The 25145-nt window shown below is 41.5% G+C and overlaps 1 protein-coding gene and 1 long non-coding RNA gene across 2 annotated transcripts in view; one reads left to right on the top strand and one right to left on the bottom strand.

The window, feature by feature from the left end:
• SCNN1A (sodium channel epithelial 1 subunit alpha) overlaps positions 1–25014 on the top strand; it is a 35056-nt gene extending 10042 nt beyond the window's left edge. The window contains exons 5-14 of the mRNA XM_020804156.3: positions 3496–3683; positions 13055–13155; positions 14260–14423; positions 15850–15948; positions 20005–20122; positions 20306–20384; positions 21143–21200; positions 21638–21693; positions 22864–22939; positions 24317–25014. Of these exons, the coding sequence (XP_020659815.3) occupies positions 3496–3683; positions 13055–13155; positions 14260–14423; positions 15850–15948; positions 20005–20122; positions 20306–20384; positions 21143–21200; positions 21638–21693; positions 22864–22939; positions 24317–24637 (1260 nt within the window). The 3' untranslated portion in view covers positions 24638–25014. The remainder of the gene's footprint in view (positions 1–3495; positions 3684–13054; positions 13156–14259; positions 14424–15849; positions 15949–20004; positions 20123–20305; positions 20385–21142; positions 21201–21637; positions 21694–22863; positions 22940–24316) is intronic.
• On the bottom strand, positions 21253–24317 carry LOC140704763 (uncharacterized). The gene is made up of 2 exons (XR_012084181.2): positions 22518–24317; positions 21253–21706 (listed from the first exon to the last, which is right to left on the bottom strand). It is a non-coding gene; the product is annotated as an uncharacterized LOC140704763 (long non-coding RNA).
• Positions 25015–25145: the final 131 nt, after the last annotated feature.

Below are 25145 nucleotides of genomic sequence, written 5' to 3'. Positions count from 1 at the left end.
CTGTCCTGCCAGGGAGAAATAGGCATGCTTTTCTCTCCTGACTGTGTGCCCTGGCCAACTGCTGCTGCATCTGTTGCCTGAAACCCCAATATAAATCTGCACCATCATACAGCTAAGGGGGGTAGTGGTGTTTCAGGATGACAATTGGTAATAGGGTGCCAGTTCAGCCACAAACCTTTGGAAACCAGTGTCCTCCACCAGAGTAAACCGTTGCTTATCCAGGCCATCATCATCCCTCAATGATAAGCAATTCTTGCATTTTTTACATTTGCAGAAGGCCTTTTCCTGCACTCCTCCAAGCTCATCCAGGGGAGCCTGGAACGTATTCTGTAGATGTGGGTCTAGCATTTGCTGTCTCCCACGTCTTCCTATTTGCTCATCTCTCTCTCTCTCTCTGCTTCCCTGGGCTGATGGCTCAACCTCTGCCCCCTGAGGGCTCTTACCTTTCACAAGAAGGGTACTTGCCCCCCCCCCCCGAATACTCACTTCATTGGCTAGCAGCAATGTCCTGTACTGAGTCTTCAGGGGGCTGAGCATGCTCCTGTTGGAGAGGCGGCCCAAGTCCTGCCTATACTTGAGCACCTTTTTTTTTTTTTTTTGCACTACATGCACTCAGCTATGAGAGCCATCTGTTGCACACCGCTGGAAATGCTTCCACTGACTTCTTGGGAGCTTCAGATTTTGACTGGCATGTTCCTAACAGGGATTGCTAACTTGTCATCTTCGCTACTGGTTCCGGCAACTGGTGGGACCAGTGCAGCTGGAGCGGCAGGGGTGCTTTCAGTGTCACTTGCTTGTGCAAAAGTGTCCGTCTGAGTCCCCTCAGTCTCCTCCTCCCCATGATCCCATGCCAGATGTGCAGATACTTGAAAGGGAGTTCTCACCAATCACGATGCTGCTTTGCACAGGAGAGTTTTTCTGGGAAGGGGGATTGTGGGTAAACCCTGAATATGGTGGAGCTGCATGGTATGGATATGAAGGGCAATGTCAGGTGCTCTACATAATTCTCTTTCCCAACAACTACCGCTACCCCAGCTGACCGTGTCAGTTTGAGTGCTGATGCCACCCGTATCTTTCTCTGGCATATCTGGTTTTTGGAAGGAAAATGTCACCTTCACCATCTTTTGGGCCCCTTGCCCTGGCTGGATTGTACAAAGATGTCACTGGAACATGTCTGAAGTTCACTCATATCTGTCCCACCTTGGACCAGGGGCTATTCTGCCACCCCCTTGACAGACACACACGATCTATTAACTTAGTATAATAATTGAGTGCCGTCAAGTTAATTCTGACTTACGGCAACCCCTTTGAGGGTTTTCTAGGTAGAGAGTACTCAGAAGTGGTTTTTCTATTCCCCCCTTTTTAGGAGCACCCTGGGACTGTGCAGCTTGCCCAAGGCCACACTGGCTGGCTCTTCAGCGAGGCACAGTGGGAAACCGAACTCCCATTTTCTGACTCTGCAGCCAGATACCTAACTCCATCGATCCAGACAGCATATTAACTTAATATATCTGTCTCTATATAACAAAATCTTATTTCCCTGTTTGATATACTCCAAAGGTCCTAAACCTAATATATTTCCCTATTGATTTCTAATGTGTTAATCTATGAACCAACTAATCCTAAATCTTATTCCTAAATATGTTAAGTAAACATTATACAATGAGATACAGAGAATGTAAATATAAATTGAGGCTTCAGAAAAGGGCACAAAGAAAATTGCTGCTATCCAGGCTTAAACCAGAGCATATCTTAACAGCAGGTGATTTATAAGCAGCTATATGCCCAACTTTCAGCTGGAAAGAACCAAGGTGAAAAAAAAATACCTCCTGGTGTCTGTTTCTGCTTCTAAATTTCATTGGGGCAGGCAGACATAATAATATACGTTTTGCTCTCATTCCAGCCTCCCTCCCTTGAGAAATCCATGGCAATCCCATTCAGGAGACACTTAAGTACTCTGCCCCCCACTACCTTTGGTGCCACCGTGTCTTTAAGTTTCATTTCTCAAGAAATCACTCCAGGATACCTGAGAAATAGGTTCACTTTCACTTCTTCCTCTCACAAAAAGAAACCCTAGCCTTTTTGCTTTCTAATCTGTAGGAGTCAATGGGACTCTGAGTGTCAGGAATTATTATAGACTTTCAGAACTATCAAATTTGGAGTCAGATGTATTCAGAACTATCTGAATATGGCATTATTTGGTGAATTCCGTATATTTCCCAATCTGAATGACTTACCTCTATGCTACTGCAAGCACCCTGAGAAGACAGCCCTTTGCTGACTCCCTCTCATGGAGAGAACTTTGATTTCAAGGCTGAAAGAGATGTTACACTAGGCCTGTGGTTACCACGGGGACCTCAGTCTTGGGGAGAGAGAAGGCGGACAGTCTTCCATATTTGAGAAATCAGATTTCAAAGGAATTCCATACTTAAGTCCTGAAGACCAATCACAAGCTAATTTAGAAATTAGAGGCTAAAAAAAACTCCTTCTGGTTCAGCAGCTAAGGAGTTTACTCTTTGTGTCATGGTTTATCTGTAGCTGTTCTTCCTGGCCTCAGTGGCACCCATACTCAGGCAGCAATGGGTATAAGTAATTGTTCGATGTCCCTTGATTTGCTTGCAAAGGGATTCTTGTGCCATGAAATAAGCAGTGCCCTTTAGTTATGATAAATAACAAGCCTTGGATCTTAAATGAAGTAATTTTATCTAACAATAATTTTATTTAACTGGGTTAAATACTGTTGATGTTTTCAAATGATACAGACTCAGATATTTTTGAACATTCGAGTGAAAAGGAAAACATACAGTATATCCTTTCCCACTGAAATACTTTTTCTTATTGGAAAATAACGTATGAACATTTTTATAATCTATTGGCTAATCATCTTTGGTTTCCTCATATTATATCTACACTGAGTGTTTATATCCATTTCATATTAGTGTATCATGGGGTCATCAAATACTTCTGTGGAAAAGATTTGAGGATGCCAATAATTTGAGGTACTAATTATTGTTTATTAGGTCCTATAGTCCCTCACAGCACTATACTGTACTACAGGATTCCTTGGGATGAGGGAATGAATGAATATGTTTGTAGTTCAGTGTACTAAAAGGCAAAATATAGAACTCCTGCATATCTTTAAAATCTTGTTCCTGTCTGTCAATATTTGAGCATTTTCTGGTACCCATTATATTACCATCATCAAGCATCCAGAGAACTCTTTTTCTCCACTATTCAAACAATATCTTTACTAGGACTAACCCCAAATGCACAAAACTGGAGGCCGACTTTTGAGAACTTCAGACAAGATGATGCCACAAATATCAGTAGTGGAGAAAAGGAGGTTAGAAAAGCTGACTAGATCTCACGATGGTTGCCTGGTCACAATCTTAAGGTGGAGTGAATTGCTCACCACTTCTCCTATAAGCAGGGATGTCTCCCTTTCCCACCAGTCTCCCTTTGCAACCCCCCTAATGCGGTTAATTTCCTTTACAGTGTAATGAAAACAACACAGACTGCTTCCAACAAATGTACTCTTCCGGTGTGGATGCTGTGCGGGAGTGGTACAGTTTCCATTACATCAACATCCTGTCCAGGCTGCCTGACACCAAGGACCTAGATGAGTCTGACTTCGCAAGCTTCATCTATTCCTGCCGTTTCAATGAGGTGACATGTGACAAAGCGTGAGTCCCCAAATCCTTGCAACTTTATAGACAAGCAGAGGCCATACCGTTCTCAATTCTGATCTGGTTTTCACAAACATTATTTAACTTGAATGGCCTATGTTCCCTCTTTCTGTCAATGGTCCATATGGCTTCTAATACCAATTCCAGATAGACTGACGGGTTGCTACCTTAAATGGAGCAATGCATAGCAACGTGGGAATTCCTCACTCTCTTTTCTCAATGTCGTTTTCCAAGTGAGATCACACATTTTATTGTTGTTTTGTGCAAAAAAAACACAACAACAACCTGTTTCTTTAAAGTAATGATTTATTTTCCCTGAAGAGAATAGCAAATTCTGCATTAGACTTGAAATCTGATAAAAATTCAGCATGGCCAGTAGTCCACAATAATAAAACTGAGAAAGGTCTTGTCTAGTTTACTGTCTCATCTGCTTTTGAAAGAGTTCCTGATTTCTGCTGAAGGAATATGCAAATCTCTTTCTTTTTACACTGGTTCCCAGGATGCTAAGTCCATACATAGACCTGTTCAGACTTTTCCATTTGTTGATTAAAGCCAGAATATGGGATAGAGATTGCACCCTCTAGTCCTGCCCTGATCTGTCTCCCAGCAGTTAAGAGCCTTTGGTTTCTAATTGTATGGATATGCCCAATACTGTAATTCCCAATCACATGGAGAATCTAAATACACACATGCCCTATTCAGGTGTTCAGCAAAAAGCTAAATACCAACTCTTGAGCAGAGGAAGCAGGCTGGCCCCACCTACCTCTGTCCTAACTCTCCCTTGCAGAGGGACGAAGAATCTGAAAAGGAGAGCAGTCTCTAAGCATTGAGCATATCTGCACCATTAGAAACCCTGGTGTTTGAGTGTTTCTAATCACATGGAGAATCCCTTTGGGTAGAGCAGGTTCTTCCTTTTAGAGATTTAACTGCCCATAAGGGAGAGCTAGGAGGGAGGGCATGGAGGCTGGCCTGCTCTTTGTGTTCATGGGTGCAGAACAGCCCTGTTATTGAACATCTGAGTAGAGCTACAAATCTTTGGATTTAAATGCCCCTGCCAGACCTCCTATTGAAAACACTAGGGTAGGGCTTCCAGATGCAGTTCCACAACTATGTCCAAATGTTCAGTTAGCAGATGGAAAGCAATAGTTTGGTAATGAAGAAGCTAACTTCTTCTCACAAAAAAATAGCCTTTTCACTTAAGGTGTGTCCACATTGAGTGATTCCATTCTGTGACTTGAATTTGTCAGTAAATATTCTATTACAGCTGAGCAGTTAATTAAAAAGAAAAGAAAAGACCCCACTGCATCTTAGCCTGCTTTCCACTGTATCAATAAATTTTAGTAGGGCTTGCCTCATATTTTCACTCATTAGTAAGTTTCTCTCAAACATGTCCACACCCATCTTGCATATGTTGTTCATATGTTGTTTGCAGCTGCTTCGTCCTCCCCAATCATGTAGCATTAATGTCATTTGGTTTTTAAATTGTGTGTGTGTGGGAAATTTCCTCACTGGTCCCAATCAGCTAGGAATAACGGAGGCGGTGTGGTTTAATTTTTATTTTATTTCAGTGAACATTTCTAGGGAAATTTACAACCAAGAACTTTTTTGTCTTTTGTAGTAGTAGTAGTAGTAGTAGTAGTAGTAGTAGTAGTAGTAGTAGTAGTAGTAGTAGTAGTAATAATAATAATAATAATAATAATAATAATAATAATAATAATAATAATAATAATAATAATAATAATAATAATAATAATAATGAAAAATCAATAAAATACAAGCAATACTAGAACAGAAATATTAACTGCTTAGAAAAGAAACAGCTCAATACCCATTAAAGGATGTTAAAAAAACTGAGAAAATTAAGCTTCTATCTGGTGCTTGGTGGAGATCAAGAGAGGTGTCTAGTGATATTCACTGGAAAACAAACTTCGTAGGCAGGACATCACAGCCTAAAAGACCCTCTCCCTAGCTGCTATGTTATCCTGCTTAAACTGGCAGAGGGCAACCTGGAGAAGTGACTCTGGGAACACAGTGGCAGAGGGACAATGTTCCCTCAAATGCCCACGTCCAAGGGTATGGAGCATTTTGAATTTGTAAGCCAAAATGGATTGTGAACCAGTGAAATAAGTGTCTTCAATGCTGTCAATATGCATTCTCTAGTTCGGTGCTTGGTAATCATATTTTGTATTAACACTAGTTTCCGAGTGGTTTTCAAAGGCAAACTCACAAGCTACACACCAAAATAGTCTAGCCAGAAGATTACAGGGCATAGATTGATTGATATCACATAGTTACATAGGACAGTGGCTCCCAACATTGGGTTCTGCTGGGACTACAACTCCCAAAACTCCTGGCCAGCCCAGCTGGTGGTGAAAGCTTCTGGGAGTTCCAGTCCAAGAACCTCTGGGGATCCAAGGCTGGGAACCACTGACACAGGGAACCAGATTTTGCTATTTGACTGAAAAATCATGAAGCCACAACTGAGTGAAGGCAGTGTTTCCTTTCTTCACTCTGAAGAGGATTTCACTTTCATTTCATTTCATTGAATCGCCAAAAGAGAGGGGTACATTTTCACAAACCATTTCGGCATTTAATTTTAGCAAGCAAGTAGTTGTCTTTTGGTTCTAAAATTAATAGACTGTGGATATTAACACAACATCCATTAGCATAAATGTTTTATAAACTCTGTGGCCTCTTCCCATCAGGGCCTTTTTTGTAAAAAAAATCTGATACTTACTCAAGATGGTATTGATCCATTTTTAGGGAGAGACTCATCCAATACTCATGTTTTCGGAGCATATAAATGTACATGTACATATTAGCAATAATGAGACCAAAGAGGCATGGAAGGACACAAATGCAGACACCAGAATGATGTGAAGGGAGAGAAAAAGAGATAATTCTCCCAATTAAACCTCTAAGAAGCTGTTTTTGTGAGGGGGTTCTGCTTGTGATTGGTGATGGCAGCCATTTCAATGAACAAAAGAAGGGAGCTTGAAATTGCCCACAGCTTTTGAGGAGCCATTTTCGTAAGCAGAAATCAGTCACGCCGCGGAGACAGACCTGTACAACCTTTCTCCCACAGCCCACCGGCTGCAGATCCAGGCCGGTTGCCAGGTGCCTGACAACAAGTCTCCTCCTTTCTGTTTTCACAGTACAAAGTAAGCAACAAGACCAGGAAGTTTATCAGCTTACCTAGTGGGCTAACTTTGTCTTGTTGAAAAAGTTTGACTTAAGCATCCGTGACCAGTATTAGACAGGCATTTGCGAAACTGGATGGATCTCTTGTTTAGAAAATACCCTCTTTTTTTCCAGTGCAGCTGAACCTTGGTTGTTTCGGGTTGAGCTGGCATCTGGACAAGCCACAGTTAGTTCTAGAAACCATTTGTCATGCTTTGTAAGTTAACATTGCTTTCACAATCTGCACACACCTCTTCGCCCTCATCCCCCTTCCAAAACCACCTGCTACTTCAACGAGGGTGTCTGCTGTTGAATGCTGTTTATCCTTGTTTAAATATGATCTGTGTTTAAGCCATGCTGATTTTCATTTTATGCAGTGGCCACTTTATTTGTGGTGTAGACACAGCTTGTGGAAAGAAGGTCACCTCCACCCCTTTCTGCACAATATCAGATTTTGGAAGCTTTTGATGTTCTCTGGGAAGATCACAATGTTCATCTAAATTGTCCTTTTACAACACATTTTCTCTGTCTAGTGTCATACAGACAACGATGATGATGACGACAACAACAACAACAACAACAACAACAACAACAACAACAACAACAACAACAACAACAACAACAACAACCAGGTCGCATTTCTGTGGCTGGAGTTGCACAAATGGGATGCCACCACAAAGAAAGCTTGATCTGGTGAACATCTACCTTGTGTTTATGTCATATGCTGTCAAGTCAGAACCAACTTACAACAACCCTAATAGGGCTTTCAGAGTACAGTAAGTGAGATATTTAAGGAGCGGTTTTATGAGCTCTACTCCTCCAACAAGTTTCCGTGGCTTAATGGGAATTTGAACCCTGTTCTCCAGAGTCCTAGTCCATCACTCTATCCACTAAATCCTCCATGGGCACAGGCCTTGTTGAGGTGGAGGTGCTTGCACACCTCAGTAAAGTTTAGAGCTCTACTGAAGGGTCTCCCCAGCCAGGCAGGTCTCAGCTAAAAAGCCAGACCACCGTGTCCACCATCCATCATTAATGATGAGAGGAAATAAACTGAAATCCATACCAGATCAGTCGTTGCCAGAGTCAACAAGGACTGTGTCAGATGCCTCTGGACATCTGGTGATGAATGGGTTACAGGCTCAGCAGACACTGTTGAGGAACAAGGACAGCTGCTGCAATACTACTGGAACAACATAAACACAAAACTCGGACTCCCACTGAAAATTGAGAAATTATGAAATGTTATTACAAAACAAACCCAACAACCTGTGGTTTTCAAAAAAGAATTATGGAAGTTTGGAAAAGGAAACACCCAGGTAGTGACATAACTGAACAACAATAAATGGACCAGAAAAGGTTTATTATCCAGAACTAGAAAAGGTAGCAAAAGAAAAATCAAAACAACACAATGACCATAGTATGAAAGACAAATGGAGGGTAGCGGTAGACACAATAGTGGAAGAAAACATATCAACAGAGGAACTGCAAGACATGATGGATGCTTGAAACAATATAGAGGAAACACGCAATTTCAAAATATCCAAAAATTGTTCCAAAAATCACTAGGAGAAAATGCAGAGCAAAGCAATTAGGCCCGCGTAAAGATTATGCTCTAAAATTCTGGAAAGAAATGTGGGAAGGCCCAACCAGCCATAACAAAAATGCCTCGTGGATTAAAGACATTTGTAAAGAAACTCAAGGATGAGTTGTAATAACAACTGAAATGATTAAGAGGCAAATAAAGGCTGTGAAAAACTAAAGTCACCTCCAGATGAGCTGCATGGATATTGGCTAAAGCATTTAACAAATCTCCATCAACATATAGCAGTGCAATTTAAACACTTACTTCAAAATTCTACAGGTGAAAATTGGATGACAACAGGCTGCATATTTCGGATATTAAAAGGTCAGCAAAAGAGCAATAAACCCAGTAATTATTGACTAATTACATGCCTTCCAACAATGTTCAAGCTCTTCGCAGGAGTACTTGCAAGATCAGTATATAATTATTTAAATGAAAGCTCCCTGTACCCAACTGAACAGAAAGGGAACTTTTAAAAGTCAAGAGCCATGAAAGATCAGCTCCTTGTTAATAAAATGGTAATAAAGAATGCAAAAAGACAAAAACCAAATCTTAACACGGCCTGCATAGACTATAAAAAAGCATTTGACTCATTGCGACACAGCTGGATTAACATTTACCTTAAAAAATTGGGATTAGTAAAAATATTCAGGCTCCTCAAGAAAAACATGGAAAAATAGAAACTATCTTAATGACCTATGATGAAGAAATTGGGTACGATGACATCATAAGAGGGCTATTTCAAGAGGATTCTGTGTCACCACTGCTGTTTAACATCTCACTAATCCCCATGTCAATAATTTTAAATAAAACTGGATTGGGCTGCCATATTTCAGAACAAATAGGAAAAATCAATCACCTGTTATGAAAGGATGAGTTAAAACTATGTATATACAAAAAGTTCCACGGAGATAGAATCACTGCTAAACACGGTGCGAATATTTAGTGAAGATAGCCAAATGAAATTTAGAATTGATAAATGTGCAGCTCTTATACACCATGGCAAGATCCAAAAACTAGATGGAATAGAGTTAAAAATTTGTAATATTATAAAATCACTATCAAGTGATGATAATTATAAATACCTTGGAATTCCAGAGGCAGATAACATGGTGCACATGAAAGTTAAAGAACTGACAGAAAGGGAATATGTCAAAGACTGCAGAAAATCCTAAAATCAAACTAAATGGTGGAAATACAATCAAAGCATAAACACATGGTCAGTAACTAGATAACCAGCTGGAATAACAGAACAAACCCAAAATAAAATAGAAGAATTGGATAGAAAAACACAGAAACTAATGAACATGCATTACACACTACATCCAAAAAGTGATGTGGACATATTATATTTACCATGAAAAACTGAAGGCCGTAGGTATTAGAGGAGGGGAAAAAGAAGTCTATATGATTGTGGCGGAATGCCCATGTCACTCCTGTCCATCATATGGAGCTCAAGTGCAGGAGCCTATGATAGGACACGAGGAGCGGAGTTAGAGGGACAGTTGGGGAGTTAGAGGGACAGTTAGAGAGATAGGGAATGGAAGTGAGAGCGTGAGGACATTGAATTGAGATAGTTAAGACAGAGATTAGAAAGTTGGAATGTTATAGAGAATAGGAAAGAGTTAAAAGGAATAGAGAATAGATAGATGATTAAAGGATATTGTTAAAGAGGTTACTGTGAATAAAAACACATGCAAGTAAACGTGTAATCAAAGCAAATCCAATTTAATGAATGATCCTCAACAACTGTGATTTACATCTGTGATTTACATACCAACTTACTGATCAATAAACCTGTTATATTGGCAGCACATGTCTGAGACATATTTGGTATATTGTGAACTGGTGGCAGTGCGAAAAGAGGCGATGCATCCTGAGGGTGGACCTGTGTTTGGGGAGAACAAACAAGAGACACTAGGGGGATGCGACAATGATTATATCAGTACAAAAAGAGAAAAATTAGTTAATGCAGTGAAAATGGATAATATTTTGAAAACAATAGAAACAAAGGCTCAATATAAGATAAAACAATTTGAAAATCAATTAAACAGTTGGAAAAATAAACCGCTACATGTAGAACACATGAGAAATATTGCTGGAAGGCATGATAATAATAGAACATGGGCATGGCTAAAACTGGGGACCCTTAAGAAAGAAATCAAAGGCTTGATTTTCATTGCACAAGAACAAGCACTTCAAACCAATGTGATGAAAGCTAAGATCCAAGGAGTTAGTGCTAACAGCAATTGTCAACTCTGCCAAGAGAAAGGTGAAACTGTGTCACACCTCATCTGTGAATGTGCAAAGATTGCACAAATGGATTACAAAGTTAGACATGGCAGAGTGGCAAAATCAGTACACCAGCCATTATACAAAAAAAATATAATTTGCCAGCTTCCAAAAACCCATGGGAACATCAGGAAGAGAAGGTGTTAGAAAATAAGGAAGTCAAAATCTTGTGGGATTTCTGGATCCAAACTGGATTGAACATAACACACCAGACGTAACAGTAATAGAATGAAGAAACATCTGGAACATTGACGTTACAATTCCAGGAGATGCCACTGAAAATAAAGAATTGGAAAAACTAACAAAATGCAGGGACCTGGCAATCAAAGCATTTTACTAGTGGATGAAGCATACTTCAGTGGTCCCTGTAGTCACTGGGGCTTTGGAAACAATATCAAGAAATTTCACACAGTATTGTAAGCAGTTGCAGATCTCAGAAAGAATACCGCCTAGAGTGGTCTTAATTGACTAGATAGGCGGGATATTAAATAAATAAATAAATAAATAAATAAATAAATAAATAAATAAATAAATAAATAAATACAATTACAGCTACAAAACAAACCAGGAATACTGTGTATTAGGAACACCATAAGTACTGTGTTGATATTTAACAAATACTTGGGTTTTTGGTTAAAACTTGTATTTGTTATATAATACCACTCAATGTTTTTATAATTTTGATTGTCTGTGCCTGGCATTTGATGATGATGATGATGATGATGATGATGATGATGATGATGATGATGATGATGATGATGATGATGATGATGATGATGCAATGTTTCCCTGAAAATAAGACAGGTCTTATATTAATTTTTGCTCCAAAAATGCAGTAGGGCTTATTTTCAGGGGATGTTTTATTTTTTTCATGTACAGCCATCTACATTTATTCAAATACAGTCATGTCATCTTCTGGTTGCTGCACCATGGTGGAGGGCGGGGTTTCACCTAACTAGGGCTTATTTTGGGGGTAGAGCTTATATTACGAGCTTCCTGAAAAATCCTACTAGGGCTTATTTTCAGGTCCCCAAAAATAGGTCTTATTTTTGGGGGAACAGGGTAATAATAATAATTAGTGCTAACAACAAATATCTGCCAACAGAAAGATGAAACTGTGTCACACCTTATCTGACTGTCCAAAGACTGCACAGATTACAAAATTAGAGATGACAGAGTGGCAAAATTAGTGTACTGGTTATTATTATTTTTTAAAAAAACAGAGTTGTGACAACCCTTTTTAGGGTTCCCTAGATAGAGAATTCTCAGAAGTGGTTTGCTCTTCCCTTTTTCTGGAGGCACCCTGGAGCTGTGCAGCTTGCCCAAGGCCACACAGGCTGGCTCTTCTCCCAGGAGGAGGGAATCGAACTCGCAACCTCTGGTTCTGCAACCATATACCTAAACCACTGAGCTATACAGCCAGCTGTCCTACACTTGTCAAGTTTGGAACTGGAGTCCTACAGCTACTGGACTAAAATTCCAAACAAAAAACAAACCAGGTACTTGCATAAACAACTCAAGCACTGAAAAGTAACAGGACTTCCGAGTTCACTAAAAGTCTGCTTCAGGCTGGATGCAATACACACACATAAAGTATGGGAAAGGGAAAGAGAGAGAGAGAGAGAGAGAGAGAGAAAGATGTTGCTGGGCAGATGAAAATCTCAGACCACCACTTCACAGTAAGGTTGAACTCCCATGGAGGGCAGGTTAAGCACTGTCACAGCTTGCTGGTTCAGACAGGTCTCAGACTGCAGAAAGGCTTGCTAGGTTGAAGAGACAAGGATTGGCCTGAACAAGGCCACCCTGCCCGCATTTTAGGATGATTCGAATTAAATTAAAGCATAGGACTTTCTCTCCTGTCCAGGAAGCAATGCCACTTTCCTCTGCTGCTCTCCTTCTGAGGGGGTTAACACCCAGTCTGCTAGAAAGTTCTCAAATCCAAAAGGTGGTTCACTCCTTTGTGGTTTTTTAAAAAGTTGATTCCAATAAAGCTAAGATGGGTAACATTCTTAACTTCCCCCTAAATTCATTGGGGTACTGTTCTGTGCTGCTGACCTCTAGGGGCCTCTCCCAGAAATGGAAGGGAAAAGGGTCTTTCCATTCCTTGAAACCTGAAGATGCACATCCTCCTTGTCAACAAGCGGTTTAGTGCTTCTGAGAGCCACTGAAATCTTTTTGTTGTCGATCCGTACAATAAAAGAACTGTGCTGCTGCTGCTGGATTCATGTTTTACTGATAGACCAACTTGGCTGTATTTCATGTTTAGTTTCCTTAGTGACTCAGTTACTAGAGGGCTTCGTCTCTTTTCTTGCAGGAATTACACTCATTTCCATCACCCCATTTATGGGAACTGCTATACATTCAACGACAACAGTAGCACTCCCTGGATGTCCTCTATGCCCGGAATCAATAACGGTGAGCACATGCGCAGAATGTGGTGATGAGTGAGTGTCTTGTTTTTTTATCCATATCCTTGCCTTCCCTTTTGTTAACATATAGAGAAATGCCAGCAGCTAATATGTGCTCTGAAAATGCCTCAAATGGAAGCCACTGCTGCTAGTAGTTCTGCTCATTTTCTGTAAGGCAGCTAGACTGCAGACCTTGGGATAACTCAGATAGGCTGTCCTTTTTCCTGAGCATGGTTTAAAAGATGAGTACATGCTAAGGAAAGCTACAAATGAAGGTTCCTCCATGGTAGAAGGGTCCCTGACATGGCTAAGTTAGCAATGTAGGAGATGAAGTAGGGTACAGCTCATCTGTCGTGCATTTAAGGTGCTTCCAAGAAGAGGATTTTATTCATTCTTGGTAGAAATTTAGCATGGGTCCAAATGTTCTCTCTCCACTGGTTCTTTCATCATTTCTTCTTCGGACCACCCTTTAAAGAGGGAAACATGGAACTGCTGTATATAATGCCTTTTAACAGAGCTTGGAAACGCAACTTGTTTGGACGACAACTACAGCCACGATGGGGGAATCTGGAAGTTGTAGTCAGATTAACATTTGCAAGTTCTGCATTTCCATTTGTAGCAGGCAGTAGAAGGAGCCTACCATCTGGAAGGATCCTTCATAAACTATGTGCAGGAGGAATTAGGGAAACTATGTGTGCTTCAGATTACATACAAAAATGCAAGAGTAAGATGATACAGTATCTTTTTTGACCCACTTAAAAAATCATACAAATTGCAAGCTTTCATGAGTAAATCTCACTTCTTCAGGCAGAGTTTTTTCCATTGCTTGTGGCCGTCTCACTATGGAACAGTCTTACGTGGTATAGTCCTAAATGGTTTTGCCATCTTCATTGGAATTCAGCTCCACCAACATCTGTGGGTCTCTGAAAATCCACCATGGCCTAGCAGTCTGTTTGCCTGAAATGCAATTCTGAGCATTCTTCAGCTTCCCAAACTTGTTAGACGCTTTCCTTAGCCTCTCTACTAATCTTCAGTAGTTTCACCGCACTCTCACAGTCATCTTCTATTCCAGCGACTGGTTTTCACCTTCCTTGCTTTTTTGTCTCCACAGGCCTCTCCCTTGTTGTTCGGACAGAAGAAAATGACTTTATTCCACTACTGTCCACTGTGACAGGAGCTCGAGTGATGGTTCATAATCAGAATGAACCTGCATTCATGGATGACGGAGGTTTTAATGTTCGTCCTGGTATAGAAACATCCATCAGCGTGAAAAAGGTGAGGTGGAAAAAGGAGATGAGGCCAAGGCTCAGGATGCAGATGGAATGGTTTCTGATATGAGGAAAAGAGGGCTTTCATTGTTACCATCTGAATTCCTAGATCATAAAAAGAGGAAAAGACTGGTATTACTGTTTTGAGTGTTCACAGTGTGAGAGAAAAAACTATTAAGGTTTCTCTCGGTCTTAAGGTAGGCTCTGCATAAACATGTGGGCCTTTAGTCCCACAATACAGTAGGTTGAAGCATTTAAAACAAATGACAGCCTTCAAGAAAGTTAATTCAAGATACAACAGCCTAAACTAAAGATGGGCATGAACTGAGCTAGGAACCAGCTGGGCCTGCTGCCTCTGGGCATGCACCAGCTGATCAGGATGATCAGGGAGAGTCCGGTGCATGCGTAGAGGCAGCAACTGATCCTCTGGAAGGGAAGCCAGTCACTGCCTTTTGCACATATGCCCATCTCCCAGCTGATCAATTTAAATTAAAGTCACCAGCTGACATCATGAGCTTTTGCACACAGAGAATCACACAATAGGTCTCTAGCCAATGTGTGAAGCAATTACTGCCTTCTTTACAGTCGATAATGCAGATAAAGGTGTGTCACAGAGTCTTGCTTTGCCCCAGGTCCTCATGTATTTGAAGAGACCGATGGTAAAGAAACCTGGATCACAGAGTCCTGGGTTCAAATTTCTACTCAAGCAAGAAGTTCAGTGGGTGATGTTCAGCAATCACTCTCTCACAGTCTAATGTATCTCACATGATTCTCGTGAGGAAGGGGGAAAAGGGAAGGATTAAAATAAAGGAAGAAATCTGACCACCTTGCATGTTATAAACACTAAAACTGCGATTCTACAGCCAACCAGTATGAAGACTAGAGTACTCATATATTTTTTCCTCTCCACAATCTATTGCACCCCATGCACCACTAATGTGTCTGGCCACACTGCATTGCAGGAGGATGTTTTCTTCAAGACAACTCCCTCCTTGCCCTCACCTTGGAGGGTGACCCTTCAGTCATGTAGGTTGCTCTCGGCATAGGTGGAACCATGCACTGGCCCTGAGCAACATTTAAGCATTATTAGGCTATGACAAGGATGGACGCGGTATAGGAGGGCATGGGTAGAATGGCCCTGTTGACCAGGTGAAAGAGGCAAGGATTCTGTACCAGCCCATACAGAGGCATCACACCACCTACCACCGTTCCTTTCTGTGCCCTAAGTAAAAACAAAGCAGTATTTTTAGCAGGCCAAAATGATTTCTTAGAGTAGGCCCTTCTGTCCGATAACATTCCCAGTTTGAGATTTGGAATCAAGTGATGTATTACATGTGTGTGGTGGGGGAGGCAACTTAGTATGAGAGGCAAGTGCAAATTAGAGGGATGGAAGGAAACTACGCTGACCTGACATGTTGTAAATTGACTGGCAGGAAACCACAAACCGCCTTGGGGGCAGCTACAGCGACTGCACAGAAGATGGGAGTGACGTGCCAGTGAAGAACCTCTACTTGTCTCGTTACACTGAACAGGTATTGTCAACTAATCCCACCCTTACCCCACCAGTGACATCAGCCCAACCTGTCTATTATTTCCATTATTCTGCACTGGGATTATTCCCATAATAGACCTGTCACCATAGATTTGCTGAGGTATTATAGAAGTTACTATAAAACCCAAGGCTGGGCAACACCTTTATTAAGTCACTTAAAGGTTACTAAGAAGATGAACTTTGAGTTCTCCAGCATTGTTTATCAGGCAAACATGGGTATAAAACTTCAAGGCAAACAGTTCAAATATCTGACCAGAGGCCCTTGGCTCATTTCACTGTATTCCTTTTTATTATTTGTACCCTGCCTTTCTCCACAAAAGGACCCAAGGTGCCTTACAATGTTACAACAGACAATATTAGAAGCCAGACTGCTAGCAAGGCCCAATTGAATGTAACACCATCATTTTGGTGAACAGGCTCCTGAAATGGAGATGGGAAATCTGATCCCTGTTAGACAATCCAAAGATCAGATTTGTAACTATTCTGGTCTATGTCTTTTACAGACGATGAATAGTTTGGATTTAATGCTATTAAATAGAGGAGTGGAAGGGGATAGATCTAGGGAATATACCTTCCTGGGAGGGTGTGGTGCTTCAGTTATTGATTATCATTTCCTATGACCTGTTAAATCTGTTACTCAGTTTCGAAGTTGGTACGCGCACAGAGAGTGACCATCTCCCCCTGATTACAATACTATCTGGTCAGAGCCAGAATGTTAATGCAGATTACGAACTGCAAGTCAGTACAAAGGCAGAAATTGGAGTATCTCGGGTGAGATGGTCAGCCAAGGCAGAGTATGTTACAACTGCATTCCTGCATTCGGAAAGCTGTCTCAGAGTGCGGGAGTCCCTTTTGAAAACAGGTTCCCCTGAAAAGGCTCTTTATCTATATCAAGAAATAGTCTACAAAAAAAAAGTGTACAGCACTACAAAAATGTTTGATTCATAAAAAATCCATAAGACAGGATCCCCCTTTTTGTAGAACCCATAGATCCAAACCATGGTTTGATCAGGAATGTCTGGAAATGAAGTATCTACTATTAGAAACTTATAAGAGATACAGGGAATCAAACCTGCCATCCCTACCACCTAATTGGTTTTGGTTAAAGAAAAAATATAGAAAGCTAATCAAGGACAAAAAAACGTTTGGCATTGAGGATGAGTTGACAGAAATTAATTGTAGCATCAAGGTCACATGACTCTGTTACTTTCTGGGAAATTGTCTCAAGAGGGTTAGATGGTCAAGCAGGTGCAGCAAATTCACACATACCTGTTATGACATGGGAACTATATTTTACTGGTCTATATATTGTAAAATTATCCGGACATTTGATTCCACAAACCGCATCCCGTGATCTCCCTGATTGGCCCCCAGTTTCAGTTTCTGAAATTACCAGACTTATTGCTAAGCTTAAAGTAGGCAAAGCACCTGGGAGTGATAACATTCCTCCTGACATTCTTAAAGCCAATATTAATTGGTGGGCCCCAGTATTAGCAACACTATTTACATGCATCAACCAGCTTGCATGTATACCAGAGGACTGGGGACTTGCTATTATCATTCCAATGAATAAAAAAGGGGAAAGAGCTGACCCTGCAAATTATAGGCCAATCAGTTTGCTAAATGCTATCAGTAAGCTGTATGCCCACCATCTTCTTGAAAAGATGTTGGATGGAAGAGGAAAATCTTCTAGATGATGAGCAAGCAGGATTCAGATCAGGACGCTTTACAGGAGATCATGGTATAGTTTTACAACATCTGGCGGATAAATATTCATTTAAGACCAAATGAACACTATATACAGTCTTTATTGATTTCAAGTCCTCATTTGATATGATCCCACGAGACAGGCTTTGGCAGATGTTTGAGACAACCAACATTGATAGGCGGCGGCTGCTTCCAATTCGCTGCCTCTATGCAAAAACCAGGTTGAGATGTAATAGGGCAGGTCACCTCACCAAGGCCATCCCCACATATGCTGGCGTCAAACAAAGCTCTGTATTGGCTCCCACTTTGTTCAACATCTATATTAACTCCTTGGTTAAGAATTTATCTGGAACCAACTTTCATCCCCCCAATCTAGCAGACCCCTATCTACTTTCTCATATGCAGATGATGTTGTATTTCTTTCATTAACCTGTGTTGGCTTACGGCGGTTATTAAGAGCCCTGGGCAACTATTGTAAAACTGAGGAGTTAGTAATTAATTATGATAAATCAAAAGTCTTAGTGTTTAACAGGAAACGGATCACACATAAATGGCAAATAAATGACCATCCAATTGAGCAAGTCAAATCATATAAATATCTGGGTGTGATCTTTCAGTCCTCAGGATCTTGGAAGGCTCAATTATCCAACGGTATTGCAAATGCTCAGAGAAGTAGTAAGTCACTCATACATTTTTTTCTTTGCAAAAGGAGGTCAGTATATACCATCAGCCATACAGGTCTTCAATGTCAAAGGTGTTAGCACAGATGTTATATGGTGCACAATGGTGTAGATACAGAAATTTTACCACAATGGAGTCCACTCAAATGAAATTTCTGAGAACTATTCTTGGACTCCTGAGTTGTGTGCCAAATGTACTTTTAGGACTAGAATCAGGCCAGATGTTGATAGAGTCTCGGGCATGGATACTTAAGCTGAATTTTTGGTTCAAAATGTTCTTCACCCCTGTGGGGTTGGCTCCCTTAGTGCTAACTGATAAGTTTCAGGCCAGATGGGAAAGATCTATGGATGAGAAATTAAATAATTTGGGCCTCTCAAGAAGTGCTATTTTGTTAATGGGGGGGGGTACAAAAACAAAAGAGGAACTACACCAGCGCATCACAGACAATGAGCTGCAACACCATGTCAGCATAGCTACGGCCCATCCTGGCTTTAGAGATTATGGTCAGGCATTTGTACCCACAATCTATTTGAATATTCTGACCCTTCCAAAATATAGAAAAACTTTTACATTAGCAAAGTTTAATGTACTTCCTTCAGTCCTGCTGGAAGGCAGATACAAGAACATTCCCTATGAAGAGCGCTTATGTCCTTGTGAGGCTGGTGTGGTGGAGACAGTTGGCCATGTTCTGTTGTATTGCTCCTTTTACACTGGTTTCCGTGATACTTTTATTCATCCAATTTTGCAAAGCCTTCCTGGAAGAGATGATGAGTACTATACATGTTATCTGCTGGCAGACCAGTGTCCATCAGTAACGATTAAAGTGGCCAGTTTCTGTGCAGCAGCACTAGTCTGCAGGGAGAAATGGTGACTTAATAGGCATCCTTCAGTCTCGAGAGACTATGGTAACGTGCTCTGTATGGAGGACTTGGAACAGCGTCTAGTGTTTTGACGCTGTACGTGAAGCTGGACTGTCCTCTACAGGGCACGAATCCTGGGTAAGGTAATGTGGAGGATAGGCTGTTACCCAGCCAGCAAATCCCCCCTCTCCACATCACTGAAATAGTCCAATGGAAAGGCAAGAGCCAATACAACTGGTTCCAGTAACGTCGCAGGAGTTGCCAGAATGACACGAATTGCCTCCGGGACTCCAGCTCCGGATTTTGCCTCGAGGTTAACGCTTGAAGCCTTTTGCATCAGTGGGTATAGCCACAAGGCAGTGGAGGTTTGGAATCAGTGTTTTCCTTCTCCTAGATGGGCTGGCTTCCAGGGCTGACGAGCCCCACCTACCCGGCCTGTTCCCTCATGGCATGGACGGCAATGGCGGCGCCTCAGTGGGAGTTTTCCTTCTCATAGACAGGCTATATGCATATATGTATATATGCATATATAAATATGTATGCATTGGGAGTGGGGTTATGCTCCTAACAATTATTTATGGAATTTGTCTCCCTAAGAGTCTGTTGCACATAATGTATATTATAGTTGTATTTATTCTGTTTATTCTTATGCAGTCGTTCTGTGTTATTCACATCTGATCTGTTGATCATACAAATAATACATATATATATGAATGTATGCTCCCCATGAGAGAGAGACAAAGGCTGACATATTATCCAGGTTCTTCTTCTTCTTCCTCTGCTCCTAGGTCTGCATTCGGTCCTGTTTTCAGAACAGCATGGTAGAACAGTGTGGCTGTGGTCATTACATCTATCCCTTACCTGCTGGGGCAGTTTATTGTGACTACACTAAACACATCGCCTGGGGTGAGTACAAGCAAAAGACGAGAAGGAGTCCATGTTCCCACCTATGTCACGTTTCTATAAACCCTAATCCTACCCCACCCTGTTTACCCCCATGCTTGCAGTGGTGCCAGACGTTAGGGCTCCAGTCTCATGTACCCACCATGCACCATTAACTTCTTGTACGTTTTTCTGCCTCCTGCTTAGGTTATTGTTATTACAAACTCCAGGCCGAATTCAAAGCAGACCATCTGGGCTGTTTCACCAAATGTCGGAAACCCTGCAAGTAAGTAGGCTTCAAAACTTGTGGAGTCACATTCCTGGGCCTGGTCAAATTCCGCAGAGCTTGCTTGGCAGTACAGAAATATTCAGTGAATATTTTCAGTTCAGTGAAATGGAGAAAAACAGGATTTGTAGCTAACACACTATTCCATGTTGCCCTCACAAACCTAAGCATTCTCTAGGAATCTCATAATGCAGGGGTCTCCAGTGACCTTTTTTGGCACAGACTATTGCTGTCTATTTTTCTCCAGATGATCATTTCAGTCCCAACAGAGCAGAGGTTACTAAGACTGTTTATGATGTGTTGCGTTCCAGATGTCCTTGGATCACAACTCCCATCATTCCTCACCACTGTTTATTTGGAATTAGGCTGATGGGATCTGCAATCCAATAATACTTGGAGGGTTACATTTCCCACCACAGAGGCTCGTTTTGAACTTTGCCCTACTAAACTATGAAAGCAAGGCACAATTTAATCCAGGCCTAAATAACAGAAGGAGGACTTCACCACCACCACCACCACCTTAGAACTGTAGGGACTTAAGCTGCTTCTGCTGGGTAGCTCAGTGGTGTAGGCATCTGGTTGTGGAGCCAGAGGTTGGGAGTTCAATTCCCCACTGTGCCTCCTTGACAAGGGCTGGACTCAATGATCCGTGGGTCCCTTCCAGCCCTGCAGTTCTAAGATAATTGCATTATTAGGTAACACTGAAATATAAGGGAGATTCCCATGCCAATTATGCCTCTGCCATGCCTTTTTTTCAGAATGACAGAGTACCAGCTGTCAGCTGGGTACTCACGCTGGCCTTCTGCTGCGTCTCAGGTAAGCTATTTTGGTTCCTTGTATAAATGCCAACACATACACACACACAATACCCAGTAAGAACTGAAGGTCTAATTACAAATACATATAGCCATAATGCCACTTTTCTAAAATAAAAATCAACTTCAAAAGAGAGAGGAGATGAGAGTCAATCAACTTAACCCTTTCCCTGCAAGCAGGATTCTAAGTACTGTACGTATTTATATCACACACCCTTTTAAAACACCAGTTTGGCACGAAGAAGCTTTAGGGAGAAGTAACTGCCCCTCTGCTCCCACGTCTTCACTGAAATCCTGTCTTCTAAAGAGGGTTCTTATTAAAAAAACAACGCATTGAATCTCAGTCAAGTGCATTTAAGTGTAACAGGTAGGCATCTCCCCAATTGCGCAGGCTGATTTTTAATCCTCTGCTTTGGCGTATGTTTCCTGTTCCTCCAGGCCTGGGTATTCCAAGTGCTGTCTCTGCAGAACAAGTACAACATCACATCCAAGAGGTAAGAGCGCCACCTGCAGTAAAAAATAAACATTCAGGGCTCCAGTAGCAGGCAACATTGAACAAGCAATGGGAACACAAGTCCAAAGATTGAACAAAGATGGGGAAATGGGAAATGTATCACAACAGTCATAATCTCCTCTTCTGATAAAGTTTTGGTGAAGAACAACAGTGTAGTGAATTCCAAGATAGAGGAAAAGCCAGCTTGGGGGCAGAACTTTTACGATTACTGGAATTAAAGGTATGGTTTTTGGAATTATGGAGAAAAATTCTGGAAGATTAACAAATACAGAAATCCAGTTCTCCATAACATTTTATAGGTTGTTGAAAAAGTAAACAAATAATAAACACAAATTATTGGGGGGGAGGGAACAAAGCCACCAGATCACTTAAAAAAAGTCAATCAGCAGGTTGACTTTCACTTCTTCAGGCCATGCACTGATATTTTAGAAACAGTGCAGAAAAATTATAAATGAGTCTCAAAACTTTACAGCAAGCAGCTGTGCCAGGTCTACTTCTTAGAGGTGAGTTACAAAAACATAGGCTGTTTTGGAGAGGCGGCTTTCAGACTATACTCCGGGTACCTGTTGATTAAATATCAACCCCCAGATCCGCAAACAAAGAATCCCCAGATAGTTTGCACGTCCCCCAGCCCTGCCCCAATGCACATACTTATATTGCCTTCTTTGAAACTGCAAAGTTCCTATTTGGCTGGTGAACAGGACAACATAAAACCCTGGTGAGGTTTCATCAAGAACTGGGGTTAAAATGTAATCCACCCATTAGGCAGAGCCAATTGGAGCCAGATTAAATGAATTATATTACCTAGTGGTTGGAAGTAGGTGTCCTCTTCAGTTTTCAATCCTGCTTGGCTGATGTTAAGAGTCCACCTGGTATCTTTGGTGTACTTTTCAGGTTTTAGAAGGTGAAATAAGAAATTATGACCTCTCTGAATTGATGCTCACATTTATTTTCATGTTTGTGATCAGATAACTGAAGGACAAAAGGGGAGTTTGTAAAATAAAACTGGAATAGCAGGATTTGTAGGCTTAGAGAACTGTTGGCAACTTGGGAATCTTGGCCTGTAGATTTGGAAGGCTTGGATCCTGATAGAGCTGCCATTTTTTTTTTTTACCCATCTGGGTTCATTCAATCCATCTTTTATTCCCAGGAATGGAATTGCAAAGGTGAATGTATTTTTTGAGGAGTGGAACTACAAAAGCAACGGGGAGACTCCTGCTTTTACAGTAGGTATTTGGTTCAGTATCATTTTAGTACCTAGCTCCTGAACCGTGAGGCTAACATCACCAATAACACATACACACAACCCTTTAAAAAACTCCTATCTTTTCGTGCAGATGCTTATAAGGCCTGCCAGTCAGCAGCCACAAGAACATGCTGGGAAGGGCCCACCATACAGACTCCCAGAATCACTCACTCTTGGTTATGTTGGTTAGAGCTGAATGGGATTTATAGGACAAAGACATCAGAAAGGACATAATTGCCCATCCCTGGTCTGGAAGTACAAATTGTTTATGTCATGTACGTTGACCTCTTCCTTCCAAGAAATTCTTTTGTTTTAAGCATGTTGCATTTCCCCAGTACTCGAATCACAGCATTTTTATCGTTGTGGAGATCCTTTCCCCAGGGCCACCAAAATTTGGAGTATCATTTAAAAAGCATGTGTATGATAGAAAATGTCCATATCATCACTGATGCTGGGCAGTACAAGCCTCTCCTCCCCCAACTGTCACCAGCCCTTGGTAAAAGCTAACTCATTGCAGTTTGTCTCGAGACAAAGGCTACATTATTTTACTTTCCTACCCAACAAGAGTAGAAAGACATGGAGTTAATTTCAACTTCTGAAAAAGTCCATTCTTTGTAGACTGAGAAGCAGGTACTCTGCATTGGAGACAGAGCTGAAAAGAATTCCCTTCCTCAATTCTGTTGTGCAGATTTTGATGGGGAGTAGCTCTTACTGCTTTTTACACTCACAGATCTTCATCAAGGATTTGACCAATACTAGCATTTGTTATCCAAATAGTTTCCTGCAGCTGTCCATATTTGACAGCGACAGCTGGCATGAGGGATCAGATTTTCTCAGCAATAATATACATCCTGCAGTACATTTTGTATTTGCTTCAGCAAATCAACGTATATGATAATGTTTGACAGCAATTTTGAAATGCAAGTGTTACATTTTGGGTCAAATTTGGACATAAAATATATACTTCAGATTCTAATCTGAAATCTGATCGCTGCATACAAACAGCCTTCGGGGGGGGGGACGACAACAAAATTATTACTGCTATTTTCAGGTAGACTGCATATGGTATTATTTCCTGGGTTGCAATTCATAGACTGACTCTTTAAAAAACTTCATGCAGCAATAGGTTTAGTCATGACTTAGACAAGTCTGAAAGCATGGAGTAAGGGAAATGGGGAGCATTGGGCCACAGCACACCAAAACCTATGGCAAATAAAGCTTGTTAGATGTTAAGGTGCCACCACAGTTCCTGTTATTTTTTGCTGTAGCAGACTAATGTAGCTACTCCCTTAGAAGCAAAGGGTATTTCTGAAATGGGGGGAGGAAAATCCTCATTTTTCTGACTTTCATTGTGCAGGTGGTAACACTGCTTTCACAGTTGGGCAACCAGTGGAGTCTCTGGTTTGGTTCATCGGTTCTCTCTGTGGTAGAGCTGGTGGAACTGATTCTGGATTTGCTTGTCATCACCTGCATCTTGGCTTTCCACCGGCTGTTCTCCAAGGGATCATCTGACTTTCCTACCCCCAGCAGTTATAGCCCTGCAGCCTGCGGCAAAGTATTAACTGATCCCGATGCCCCACACCGTGCCTCTGTTGAAGCTGAGACTAATACACTGCCATCCTATAAGAGCTTGGAAGCCCCGACACTGCACAGAGCTTCTTTCCATCGAGCAGAGTGAGACCCAGCCCCAGGATGACTCGCAACTGTCTGGAAATGTTAAGATGTACTAAGCTAATGCTGGCATAAAGACTCAGCTCATTGACTCAGTCTGGAAGCTGTACACAAGAGCACCATGGACAAAAAGGTCTCTTTGAAAGGTTGTGGGCAGCTCGGTCTAAGCCCCAAGGCATGACTTGGAACTTTCTCGCTACATGTTCCCCGTGCGACTTTGTAGTCCGTAGCCATCTAAAAGAAAGCACCAAATTAAAGAGATAGGTTATACACCAAGTCAAGGCGGCTTCCTTTTCAGGCTTGTGATGCTTGATAAACGAGAGGCTGGGATGCATGGGTAACCCACCAAGGAAAAGAACATGAAGAGGCGGCAGCCGGCACTGATACAGCCCTGACTAGTTTCTGGAAGTCCAACACACCTCCCAAGAGAGAGAGGCTGGCTTGTAATACTCACCTACTTCACATATATTGATGCTGCTCCTTTGCCACCAAGTTCACTCTATGAAGAGGGTTGG

This window comes from Pogona vitticeps, chromosome 2 (assembly GCF_051106095.1).
Source record: "Pogona vitticeps strain Pit_001003342236 chromosome 2, PviZW2.1, whole genome shotgun sequence".
NCBI lineage: Eukaryota > Metazoa > Chordata > Lepidosauria > Squamata > Agamidae > Pogona > Pogona vitticeps.
This window is presented reverse-complemented; position numbering and strand designations above follow the sequence as displayed.